Source organism: Coffea eugenioides, chromosome 1 (assembly GCF_003713205.1).
Source record: "Coffea eugenioides isolate CCC68of chromosome 1, Ceug_1.0, whole genome shotgun sequence".
In the NCBI taxonomy this organism is placed as follows: Eukaryota; Viridiplantae; Streptophyta; class Magnoliopsida; order Gentianales; family Rubiaceae; genus Coffea; species Coffea eugenioides.
The window spans coordinates 51,493,354-51,506,425 of NC_040035.1; the positions used below are offsets into that span (position 1 = coordinate 51,493,354).

The following is a 13,072-nucleotide window of genomic DNA, read 5'->3' on the forward strand; positions in this document are numbered from 1 at the left end:
AGCGGATCGACGACCAGGAACACAAGAACATCCATCACTGGAAAGATTGCATTTATTTCGTCAGGAGTTCAACAATAGCATAATATGAGAAATATCTCCAACGAAAGGATCATGTTCAGGAACAGGTCTTCAATGATCTATCATTCCCCTTCAGTTGTCACTCCTCTTGGGTTTGTCGGAGACGAAACCAGCCTGAAACCGGCAATCAACGAAAGTGAAATCAGACGACATCTTATCTGGAATACCAAACGGAAAATGGATATAGTTTAAAAGAAGCTTATTCAAAATGAAAGTAGTTACGACCTCATCAGCAGCTGCTGGAATCCATTCATTAGTCGCTGGATTTCCCTTGCAGGAGCCATGGTAATCTGTTGCAGAATCTGGTTCTAAGCTGAAGGATTTGCCTTTCATGCTCTCTATAGCAATGAATCCAGTTCCCGTCTGCAATTTCATTTTCAAGACAACAATAGCAGAGGATTATTCATGTTTCATTTGGATGATTAGGGGAACATCACTAATTTTTCTATCAAGAAAGAAAAGAAGAAAATTCTTTTTTTTATATATATACTCGAATGCTGGCTTTTTTTGTTTCTGATCTTGTTACTATTCGACCAGTTGAGGTAACCAAAATAATGTAGAGATGCAATGGAATCAAATCACGCTACTACCGTGTGATGTTGCTTGTCGATGCAGTTGAGATCTTTATAATACTCTGTTTCAACGAACTCCTCAGTTGCTTGGCTTCCACTGGTGCGCCCCAGTTTCTGCAACAATTGGACAGGACTCAAAACTTCTTGAGAACAAGTCTTAACAAGTTACAAGAACTAAGTAATAAGATCAAATTACAGATAGATTACTAGGTGGGTTTTGATGATGAAGAAAGTAACCTGAGGATCATTTTCAAGAAGTTGAAATCGAACGTGCTCAGGAATAACATCATCAGAACAAGAATCGGTGTAAGTTTTAGAATAGTCGCTGCGCTGAGGCTTGGTATGGCGCTTTGGAGCCATAGCATCAAAGTAATCTCTGGTGGACTCCTCCAGCTTTGCCTCTTCCTCCTTTGACACATGAACATCGCTGCGGTTCGGCCTCGTGCAACACTCCATTTTTCTTCTTCGGTCTTTTCTGATGAGAAGAAAAGAAGAAAGAGCAGGAACCACGTATTTCTTTGAAGAAGATGTTTTCTTCAATTAGTTGGAGTGGCCCTGAGCCTGACCCGGTGCAAGATATTTTTGGCAAGGCATTTAGATATTTTGGCAACACTTTAATTCCCGTGGGCCTCACCACGTTGAGGTGGAGTATAAAAATTGTAGTAGTCGGTGTTTCTGGATTTTTTGTTTTTTGCTTTTTTTCCAGTTGAAATGCTGACGGTTGGTTGGTTGGTTGGTTGGTTGGTTCTCAAGGGTCAAGTCGAACAGGAAGCTGGACCCCCACCACATCGGTGGCATCTCTTTGTTGGATGGCTTTAGTCATGAGATCTGAATATGGTGTCGTGTTACTGTGTTGCAGTCTAAGAAAATATCATGAAAAACAAAAAAGTAAAGAGGAAAACTTCGGAAAAAGAAAAATAAAAGAAGCTATTATGTTCAAGATATGCAACCCTTGCATTTTTCCTCCAAACTTGTGCAATTTTGCGGCACACAACATGCAAGAAAGTGAGGAAAAATGCAGCAGTATTTTCTAACTTAACAAATATACACAAAAGAAAAAAAAAATAGCTAACTTTCCTACACTTTTCTCGAGAAGGTTGTTTAAAATGTCCTTTATATTTTGTAAAATAAATTATTTAGTCCTGAAACCTATTTATTCTTTTCCTAAAAAAATAAGATTCGGCCCAATATATATTCGTTTTTGTTACTAAAAAAGTGAAATCTAATATTTTTGTACGTAAAAAATGACTATATATAGGTCACATGGTGATTTTATACTAAAAAATGATCAAATTTTATCGATTTAATTATATAAGGGTGATAAAATTATCATTTTAAAAATGAACAATGAAAAAAATATGGAGAGACATTGCGAATGATTTTGCTCTTTTCCTTGTAAATAAATGCTACCGAAAGTCCCCAGACATAATTGTTGCATTATTTTCCGCCTTCGCCTGCTGTGGAGGGCCTACAACAGCCCATTGTACCCGCTCCAGTTATCTCCGGCTCTTCAAACTTCGCAGCACCAGCTTGCAGGTTCCAGCTCTTCTCCGCCAGATGAGTTGCACTTCTAGATTCACTTTTGCCCTTTTCTTTTTTTTTTTTAATTATTGTGACTCAACTGGCACTAGTGGCTTTGCAAGATTTTGCAAATTATTGGACCATTACACGACGAAGACTAACTGTTGAGGATTTCTTCACAAATAAGCCCACGTAGGCCTAGGAGCTGCCTAGTGGCCACGCAACGCGTTGAGAGTTCACATCCATCCCCTAGGGCTTCAATCTAACTCAAAAAGATGTTCCTTCTGTCCAAGGCCCGCCTCTTAACCCATTCAGATCCAAAAGGGCCTTCCAAAACGTGATACGGGTACTGGGGGAGGTCCATGACCATCTCAGTGTCTCATTGTTGGGCGGGTACCATATTCACGCGTGTGGACGTATTCTCTCGTTTTATTGCCTCAAGATTCCTGCTGGTGACTAAGTCACGCTGTCTTTTTAAGATTAGGCCCCGGCACGGTGTATATGAATCACGTGAAAAACTCAAAAAACAATAACGAGACTCCGTAATTGCAACGAATTTAAGAATGTTTTGAGTCAATTAATTTTTTTTTTTTCAAAAAAAAAAGTAGACAAAATAATAGAAGAAGAAGACAGAAAAGCAACCCTCGCCGTTCATGTGACCCTCGCCATTAGTTTTCACATTAAACTGGCTAATAAGATACATGTCCTCTCACTGCACCAATAGAGTGAGTGCATACAATCTCATTAGCTTGAGCACTTTAGAAAGTTTTTGGTTGACACAAATATAATAGACCGTGTTTTATATTTTTATCAGCACAAATCTCATTTATGGCACGACAACTGCAAGTGCAATTGAAGTTAATTGTGTAGAAACTATCATCCTTGATAGTTGATATTATAAGGGTGAAAAAAAAAGATATAATAAGGAAAAATGGTTTCATTTTGCAAAAGGTGATGGACAATCGCACTCAATTTTATGTTCTTTGCAAATAGTACTTGGCTAGTTGGTTGCCGATGATTTCAAGAATATGTATTTCCTTAATTATAATGGCAATCGAAACTGGACTCACTCAGACTTTTCTTTTATCAACAAAAAAAAAATGGTAGATCCTGTTGCTAGGGGACACATTGCGAAAACTGAGGGATGTGATTGGAGAGGGTGAATCTTTTTTTTTGTCAGCAACGATACATGTGTATAACCTACTCTATTCTAATCTAGGGGGGAGGGGGAGCCTAAGGAGGCTGTTGTAAGGACTAGTGGGTATACAGACCCAACTAGACCAAGGGAGTGCTATGGCACAATCCTTAGATTTTTTTCGCTGCTGGTGAGGTTTGAACCCGATTGGAGAGGGTGAATCGTCGAAGTGTTTCTTTAACTTGTTGAACTTGTCAAATATAGTAGTGCGTGTTTCAGGGGATGCTCGCTTGCAGCATGTTAGCATTTCAATGCCTGGCCTTAAATGAAAATTAATACTCCACTTGTCGATTTAGGAGGACCGAAGAGATACTCACCATAACCCAGCTTAAGCCTGATCATCCGAGTTCTCCAAGTTTGGCTGGTACCCATCTCAAGTACTCCCGCTGCAGGTTTCGATATATATATATATATATATTGAACATCTTTTATCTTGATTTACAAGTGATCGGGCTTCAGATTATCAGAACCTTCTTAGTGTTCAAATAATTCAACTTACATATTAATGAACAAATACACTACTAATAAAATACAGCACCTTCCTGTTGTCTTTTCATGGAGAGCCATATGCATTAGTTCCACTCCAAACTCTATAAATACTAGTAAAATATTTATTCACCTTTCCTCAGTGCGCTCAGAGTTGCTATAAATTTATCCACCCCCAAACCCCCCCCCCCCCCTCCCCAAAGACTCTCTGGGTTCAGTTCACAACTTGCCCACACTGATCTAGCCATCTTCAACTATGTTTTCTAGCGTGTTACTTCGCTCATTCCGATGCGACAAGTCAAGGTAATGGATTGGTGTCTGCATGAGTTTGTTCTAGAGTTCCAATTTCTTTTTCTTTTTTTTTAAAATTTTTTTTTTTTGTGGCCTCGAAATTTACACTGTTAGCTACACTTGTAAAATTGATGAAACTCTTACCTCTTGAAAACACTGCTCTAAAGGGTATGTTTGCAATTGCATCAAAGATTCTTAAGTGCCAAAGGACTAGATTTTACGAGTCACAAGATGCTCCGATCCTTAAATTTTTGCCAGTGATCAATTGATCGTGGAAATGAGTTTAGCCAATTTTGGATTTTGGGACTACGGGGGAGCGGGGACCGACCATCACTTGTTCTGCCTCCAATTACCAAGTTAATTAAGTTTCTTCCTCCATGGGGATTGGCTACTAAAATTCTGATATTTGTAGTACTACTATTAGTGAATCGACCATGTTCCATGAGGACAGAAAGAAACGTTTCACCAAACCTGCCTGCCAATACGTACTATTATATGAACTCCTGCCTGCGGGCTTGATCATTTTTTTCACCCGACATTTGGTGCTCATTATTGCATTATTTCAAAGAAGTTTACATCATCATTCTTAGCCTCATGGCGTGGCAAATACACGAAAGTAGTTTCTACTCATACATCGTAAATTATACTGTTGAAACGAAGGGTTCTCTAATTGCCTTTGCTAATAGCTGATGGAGCACTACTATCTTCTATTTTTGGAGGACAACATGCTGTAGCTACAGGGCCCTATTTAACGTAACTTTTTCCAAATAGTAGACTGTGTTTACACCTCAAATTTGGGAGTTCTCAAAACCAAAATACTCTAATAACCAAACGGCCGGCTTTCGAAGCAATAATTCATTTAAATTTTCTTTATCTTATGGGATAATTCAGAGAAGCATCAAAATGTATTCCGAAATATGATTGTGTAAACTGAATCTGCAGAAAGAAGAGAGGACATGGGAGCCGTGATGAAACTCAAGTGCCAGAGATGCAGCTATCCTACAGTTTTCCAGTCAATCGGGATCACCTCACCAAACGCCCTACAAAGTTTTCTCTACGATCTGACATCCCTCAACTGAAAAGCAACTGGTTCGCCCTCTTACCCCTCTTCTCCTCCTCCTCAGCTAATCAACTCTTCATTACTTTGCCCTAAAGCTTTAGTAGTATTAGGTAGTATTACACTGCTCAGTGAGTGTGAGAATGCATTTGTCCAACCACAAATCTCTGTTGATTCTCTCAGTTTTCTTAAGCGACTTACCCGTCCCATTGAACAGACAAAACAACCAAGACAAAAGCTCATTGATTTTTTTTTTTTTCATTTCCAGCACATGTAAGTTGTAGTATTCCTACAGGACTATTTTTTTTTTTTTTTTTTGGATAAGTCGGTAATACATTCCCCACATTCCCACCATAAATCTAAACCGAGCCTCTACTGGGAAGAGAAGGAAAAAAAAAAAAAAAAAAATCTATACAAAGCAAATGCTTTGACTCGTTGACTAATCCTGCTCGTCTACTACTACTCACATTTGCTCGTCTACTACTACTCACATTTTTAACTGATGCCACTGCCCACTCGAGTGACTGGCAGCCCGAGTCCCACAAACTCAGTCAGGATCAACAAAATGTCCGCCACCACAACCAAGGTCTCCAACTTCTCCGATCTAATCCAACGCGTCACCGCCAACTGCTTACTCAACCCCCTCGGCTCCATCCGCCACGCCGACGATGCCACTGTTCTTCACTCCCCCGACGACTCCGACGACGACAACTTCAAAACTCAGGAAGATGAAGAACAAGACGTGGACGAAGAAGACGATGACCGCTACGATGTGGGTGACGGAGGAGATTCGCTGAAGAATTGGGATGTGAAAAGGAACAACAGCAAAGGGGACCGAAATTGTGGCCCGAGAAATGAGAGAGTTATCCAGATGGAAATGCTGATTGGCGAAGTGTTCGAGGCGGCTTCCGCGATGAAGCGGGCGTACGTTAGCCTGCAGGAGGCGCACTGCCCCTGGGATCCGGATAAAATGCGCGTTGCGGACGTGGCTGTGGTTGCTGAGCTGCGGAGGATCGGGGTGTTGAGGGAGAGATTCAGGAGGAGTCTTGGGAATACTGGAGGAGGGAGAGGGGGGTGGAAAGTAGGGGCGGCGACGCTGAGGGAGGTGGTGGCGCCGTACGAGGCGGCGTTGGAGGAGTTGAAGAGGGAAGTGAAGGCTAAGGATGTGGAGATTGAGAACTTGAGAGAGAAGTTTAAAACGGCGTCGTCGCTGAGCGGCAGTGGCAGCGGTGTAAGGAAAGGCAGCAAGTCAAAGAGAAAAGTCAGCTGTAGTAGTCAAGGTGACAGGATCCTATTCCAAATACTACCCTTTGCTAAATGACATGTTTACCCTCGTTTCTTTGCATGTATCTCAGATTGTGCCATTCGTTGTTTGACTACGAATTTTTTTTTCCGATGCAGTTGCAGGCCTGGCACCGTCACCGGCGCCGGAGATATTTGAATCGACAATGAGCTCAGTAAAGGAAGCTGCTAAATCATTCACGGCAATGCTCCTTTCCCTGATGCGTTCAGCTCATTGGGACATCACAGCCGCTGTGAGATCCATCGAAGCTGCTTCTTTCTCCAGCAATGCCTCCCCGACTACACCCACCCCCACCACCTTTCCGGACTCCATAGTCGGAGCCAACCACGCTAAGTACGCTTTAGAATCCTATGTTAACCGGAAAATGTTTCAGGGGTTCGACCACGAGACCTTTTACATGGACGGCAGCCTCTCCTCATTGATCCATCCCGACCAGCACCGTCGCGATTGCTTCACTCAGTACCGCGACATGAAAGCCATGGACCCAATTGAACTGTTAGGGATACTTCCGACTTGCAGCTTCGGGAACTTCTGTTTCAAGAAGTATTTGGCAATTGTTCATCCCAAAATGGAGGAATCGTTATTCGGGGACTTGGAGCAGCGCCGCCTAGTTTTGGCCGGAAACCACCCCAGGAGTCAATTTTATGGGGAGTTTTTGGGCCTTGCTAAGGCAGTTTGGCTGCTACATTTGCTGGCATTTTCGATGGACCCACCGCCAAGTCATTTTGAGGCGGCTAAGGGAGCTGATTTCCATCCGCAGTATATGGACAGTGTGGCGAGGGTTCCAGGTGGTGGACGAATGGGTGCGGGCGTGCCTCAGGTGGTGGGCTTTCCGGTGAGCCCCGGGTTTAAACTTGGAAATGGGTCGCTAATTAAAGCCAGGGTATACGTCGTTCCCAAGAACGGGTATTGAATTTGTACTACTATTTAGCCTAGTTAAAACTTAGAAGACATGGACGAGGTCGAGCTCTGAGGTGCTTCGGTTATGGGAGTTTTCTTCGCTATAGTAGATTCAAGTCTTCAGTCAGTAGATTTGTTTAAGGATGCATAATTCCTCTGTATCTTAAGAGTATTAATCACTCTGTTGTAAGATTGATGAAGCTGTAGCGTTTAGCACTTGAATGTTTCTTATTTGTTCGCTCGATGCTCGGGGTATTGCAAAGATCACTCCTGATAGAATTGGAAGAGCCTCTAGAGCTCTCTCAGTTTTTGGGCATGGAACCTGGAAAGCTCATACAGATACCCTGCATGAAAAATTATCTCATAAGATCAGAATAATCTGAATATACAAATCCTCCACTATTAAGTACAGTATATTGGTATACAGGGTTAAGTTGAAACAAAAGAATTGCATCACGATATGTCTCAAATATCTCGCATTCTTCAATTCTAGAAATATTGTTGAAAGCGGTAATTCTCTTTGCTGTGTCGAAAGCTTTTCCAACGAGTATATACTACTATGCAATGTTGTCACAGCTAATACGGACAAGAAGGAATTCACTTTTATTGACATCCGCATTTGTGCTCCTTCATGATCTTTGAATAAGCAGAGACCCCCCGCAGAAAGAAATGCTCCTTATCAATTGAATGATGAACAGTCAGATGCAGGAGAGGACCCTCTCTCTCACTCTCACCCCGCAGAGAGATGACAGCTCCTCAAAACTCAAGGAGGTGATTTGGTTTAAATTACTCACAAAAATAGTTTCTTGACCTGTCATGGAGAGAAGTAATAAATATGATTGTTATTAGTTGGTTTGTGGATAGGAGCGCCAGCAGCCAGTACCAGAGTTCAAAGAAGCAAGGACCAAGATGCAGCCAAATTTCTAATGGTTGACAGAAAAATTAATCCAGAAGCACCATACTAGTTATAATATAGTAGAGAGAGGAATGAGCAGTTTCTGTTTGTGACGAAGAAACTAAATTCTTTACTGGATAAAATCTTTTACAACTCATCAAACTAAACCGGTCTTTGGAGCATCAACCCATTGATAAAAGGAGATCTTAAACATTATTTTCAATAGGTTAAAAACATATAACAACTTATGCTGAATAGAGAAGCAACCAACTTCCTAAGGCGGAAGTATCACTTACCTGCTCAAGAGTTAAGAACATGATGGCATTCCATAGACCTAGTCGCCCAAAGTTGGGTAAGAAGCCCTTATAAAAAGCAAAAGGCCCCTGCAAAATTTTTTATCAGAAGACATTAGCTAGCCGGAGAAATAGATCTGTCGCAATAGTACATCTAGTATCCAAATTTTTGCTCCAGATCAACCAGAGTGTGCTTCATCATAACTGAACAAGACACTGAAGACTAAGAGCACATAGCTGTCCCCAGCACAACAGCGGATGAACTTAATCATCTAAAAACATTTCACTGATAGCAACAGAGACCATGACCGAATACAGCAGTACCACATCCAAATTCGTATAACTAGATTTGAAGGAATAGAAAAAGGAAGAAAGATGATTTTTAGACAATTGTTTGATGACTGCAGAAAGATGAAAATACTGCAACTTTGTCACAGTTAAATGAGAAACGAAAAAGTAGAGGCAATACGTACCTCATTTTTCAAAGTTTTGAAAAAACAATCCAAGGTGCTTTTGTAGATTGAATCTCCCATCATTCTAGATTTTACCTGGAAAAATATCACCAAAGCTTAGATTCAAAATAAGTTTGTCAACAGTAATGTCAAGGAGTAGACTTAAATCCATGCTAGGAATGCTTCAAGTTTTTGCAAGAACGTATACAGGTTTTCAGAAACAATCATGCTCATCACCATTTTGTTTATACATATCTCATGCCAGTAACAATCGTCTCAAGCAAACTGTGCTTCTATTGGTACTTAAACAAGTTTGACACCATCGACACTTTCCTTATATTTCTTGCATGCCATAATAGACCCTGTTATATTTGTGCTTTTCCCTAGACAGTTTTACTAAAAGATCTTAATATTGTAACCCACATCACTCCACAGGAATAACACTTTGCAGAGAAAAGAGCTACAAAAGCAGCTTGATGCTGACACAGGGATGCCGTATTCACTGCCTAGCATAACTGCAACAAGTGTCTGAGCAAACGTAACTTACAACGTCAACAGGAGACCCAATGCAGACAGCAAAAAAACCTGCCCCTAAACCGGCTAGAAGATGGGTTAAAACATTGTCTGAAAATCCTGGAAATTTCAAAATGGTCTACAAGGAAAGAAACAGAATGGACAAGTTAGAATGCAGATTAAGAACTGATTATGAGAAGCAATCACATATTCTAAATCAAGTAACAAAATCGAGGTTACCTCTTTCACATGATCATAGCTAGCTAGCTCAGCTGCATTGATGATTGCATTTCTAGCAATATTTGGCCCAAGCCCTGTCCATAAAGCTGCCAGTCCTTCCTATTCATTTTTGTTGGCTAAATGAATAACTAAGAAAGCATTTAACCAACGACCACATATAACTGTATGTGGTTAGATACTTATCAGCAATTTCACCTGTTTGGCAATGGTATAATAAGCATCCAAAGCTCCAGAGTAGCGCCTAGGCACTCCAACAGGCATCTTTCCTTCAGCCTGAAGCCGAACTTTCACAAGATCAGTTGGATTAGCAACAGCAATTGCTATAGCACCTTTTTATGAACAGAAAAAGAAATCAATACAACTCATACATCAAACATAGTAAATCCAGTTCAACTCACACGAAACAAGAGCTAACTCACCAGTTACCAAAGCAGCAAGTACTTTATTAAACAGAGAAACATCTTCTATAGCATTACTCCCAACTAAGAATGCCTTAACCTGTCCGACGTGTACAAAATAGCATGCCAAAATTAATACATACAACCATGTGTCTAAAAATTTTAAGCAAAAACAACTCACACCGAAAACTTACAGGCTCGTATAAGCCGATTCTTAGACCGCCATAGAGACACTGACGGTGTAATCCCGGTATAATTCCTTTCCAAAGCGCTAAAAGACCTTCTTCCTTGGCAATAGTCACAACTGTACCTAACAATCCCTTGTACTTTGAGCCACCACCCCCAGCCTCCCCACTAATGGCAGCTCTCTTTTCTAATTGTAGCCTAACTTTAGCTGTGTCCAAGGGAATAGTACACAACTGCAGGCATAATCAACAAATTCACCAAAGGAAAAAAAACAATAAAACAAAAAGAAAATTAAGATCAACGTATCCACATTTAAATGTGAAATCTGAATCTAACAGCATTGAGCATTGGTAGTCAGCGCTGAAATGGAATTTGCACAGACGAGCTGTAAGTATGTCATTTTACCTAGTAATTTACCTTTCAGAACGTAGAAACGTAAATGTTGAAAGAGTTTACTACTAAGAAAAACAAGAGTTACCTCGGCAAAACAAGCGGCGAAGGCGCTGCTGAGGAAGATTCCGGCGAAGGAGATCTCGAATGGATCCGCCATTGCCGGAGGAGATACCGAGTCGAATTAATCAGGGTGCGGACTAGGAGTTCCAAATAATAATAATGATGATTCAGATTTGAGAGTAAGTTATAAAGAAAGTAAAAGAGTGATTGCGAGCGCTTAAAAACTCGTGCATTTGATTTTGATAGTTAAATTTGATACAAGACAGGACTCTCCCAAAATTCTACTGTACTACGCTAATCTCATTACAGATGACTTAAAAATACTCATTTTATTTTTAGTAAATTTTTTATAAATAAAATTTGGGGAATACATGTACATGTGATGTGACAACCTATGCTGGAGTTGTTTGCTTTTCTTCGACTAATTACGGGGCGTGTGGAATATTTATTGAGTAAATCTTATATACACACAAACAGTGTATCTTTTTAAGTCAGTAAATTTTATAAGCTTGCCAATCAGGTCATATAAGATGGATTTTCATAAATTTAGACTTAACTAATTTAATTTGTAACACTTTCGAGTTTCGAATGGTGAGTTTCGGGTTAATAAATATGATGATCATATTCAATTCATAAAATATTCATATTTTTGAACCTTATTCGTGTTTAACCCAAATTCACTTATTGCTCCTCAAATTTCTTAATATAATTACTATAACTATTAAGTTGTAAAACTAATTTAACATTCACAGGATTATAATATTAAAATTAAACATGAACAAGTAATAGTTTTTAAAAAGTATATAAATCATGAATTTTTTTACAATATTATATCTAATTCGTTCAAAATACATGAAAAATAGTAATAAAACATGCGGCCATAAACCAATACATCTTCAAAAGTTGAAACTTTTTCATAACTTTGTGATTTGAATCAAAACATGCTTGATAATTTGTGTTTTTAGACCAAAAATAAATTAATCAATATTATGTCAACACAAAAATTTACTCAACCAATAAGAAAAGTTAGAATTTCAGTTATGCATTACTAATATTGGCTCTCAAGAAAACTAGTAAAAGAGTTTTTAAATGTATTTTTGTATTTTTATAATTTGTATATATTTAACATTTAGCAATAATATATTTGGATATATAATTATGTATAATATCAAAATATAAATTATATATAAATGTAATTTAAGGGTTGGGACTATATCGGATTTGGGTCTAATAAGGCTTGAGCTCATTTCATATTTAATTTGGGCCTAATTTTTATATTTAAATTCAAATCCGTTCACTAAAAGGTCGGGCTCATTGGACTAGTTTTCGGGCTTAACGAACTAAGTTTAGGTTAATCCGACCTCATTGACAATCCTAATACACTATCACCATTGAATCCATTACATATGTGTAAATTTTGAATTTCAAATTCAAATATTACAACTCCATTTTGATTGGTCTATTTTTCAAAAATAAAATTTTCAAATATAATGTTATAATAATATACAAACAAAAACAAGTTGAAAAACATTTCATTCATATAATACATCAAATATTTCAAAAATTAATACAATTGATTAATTTTTGCCTACACTGACAGTGTATAATTTTTCCTATATACTGTCAGCATTAGATGAATAACAATTATGCAAAATTGGAATTTGAAATTCAACTTTTGTACATATATTATGAATTAAATGGTGATAGTGTATATACTATCAATATATATAAAATTTACTCTTTATTTAATGAAATTATTTGCATCAGTCTTCATCGTGATGGGATGGAAGTGGAACCAAAAGCAGCCCCCTGCTCGGCAACAAACTTTCATTTGCTTTGCCAAGCAGGAACGGTTGTCAAATGAAAGCAACAACTTTGACTTAAAAAAGAAAAAATGAAAGCAACACAAGACAGGGAAGAAGGGAGTGCGAAATTGTGAAGTGCCAGCAGGAGATTGTTTGGTCTTAGAAATTGACTTGACGCTTCGAAATTATAGGTAACTCGGTCAAGCCTTATGATCATAGCTAAATCTATTATTCTAAAATCAATTGATACCACGAATATACTACAGAAGTCTGCAAATTTTTGTGATGTAAATTAAATCACGTTAGATGATTTCTAACGATCCTGTTAATGAATTTCGCTTTATATAGTAAAAATAAATAAATGTGTGTGATGTGTGGGGCTTTTGCAAATGAATGATTACTAAAGAGAGACATTGATATATTGATTGACATCT

The 13,072-nt window shown here is 38.8% G+C and overlaps 3 protein-coding genes across 4 annotated transcripts; 1 reads left to right on the top strand and 2 right to left on the bottom strand.

Annotated features, from left to right (window-relative positions):
• Nucleotides 1–19: 19 nt before the first annotated feature.
• Nucleotides 20–1,188, bottom strand: LOC113762730. The gene is made up of 4 exons (XM_027306303.1): nucleotides 888–1,188; nucleotides 669–764; nucleotides 304–441; nucleotides 20–192 (listed from the first exon to the last, which is right to left on the bottom strand). The coding sequence occupies exons 1-4, from the start codon at nucleotides 1,104–1,106 to the stop codon at nucleotides 151–153; spliced, it is 495 nt and encodes a 164-aa protein (XP_027162104.1). The 5' UTR covers nucleotides 1,107–1,188; the 3' UTR covers nucleotides 20–150.
• Nucleotides 1,189–5,026: 3,838 nt separating this feature from the next.
• LOC113765349 (protein GRAVITROPIC IN THE LIGHT 1) lies at nucleotides 5,027–7,647 on the top strand. The gene is made up of 3 exons (XM_027309496.1): nucleotides 5,027–5,232; nucleotides 5,732–6,480; nucleotides 6,602–7,647. The coding sequence occupies exons 1-3, from the start codon at nucleotides 5,132–5,134 to the stop codon at nucleotides 7,414–7,416; spliced, it is 1,665 nt and encodes a 554-aa protein (XP_027165297.1). The 5' UTR covers nucleotides 5,027–5,131; the 3' UTR covers nucleotides 7,417–7,647.
• Nucleotides 7,648–7,778: 131 nt separating this feature from the next.
• LOC113765360 (mitochondrial uncoupling protein 2-like) lies at nucleotides 7,779–11,052 on the bottom strand. Of its 2 annotated transcripts, none has more exons than XM_027309517.1 (9): nucleotides 10,859–11,052; nucleotides 10,389–10,613; nucleotides 10,216–10,294; nucleotides 9,992–10,080; nucleotides 9,797–9,895; nucleotides 9,591–9,695; nucleotides 9,065–9,139; nucleotides 8,595–8,681; nucleotides 7,779–8,214 (listed from the first exon to the last, which is right to left on the bottom strand). In XM_027309517.1, the coding sequence occupies exons 1-9, from the start codon at nucleotides 10,928–10,930 to the stop codon at nucleotides 8,194–8,196; spliced, it is 852 nt and encodes a 283-aa protein (XP_027165318.1). In that variant the 5' UTR covers nucleotides 10,931–11,052; the 3' UTR covers nucleotides 7,779–8,193. The 2 variants fall into 2 exon arrangements, with proteins under 2 accessions (XP_027165318.1, XP_027165309.1); XM_027309508.1 differs by having other exon boundaries at nucleotides 9,992–10,125.
• Nucleotides 11,053–13,072: the final 2,020 nt, after the last annotated feature.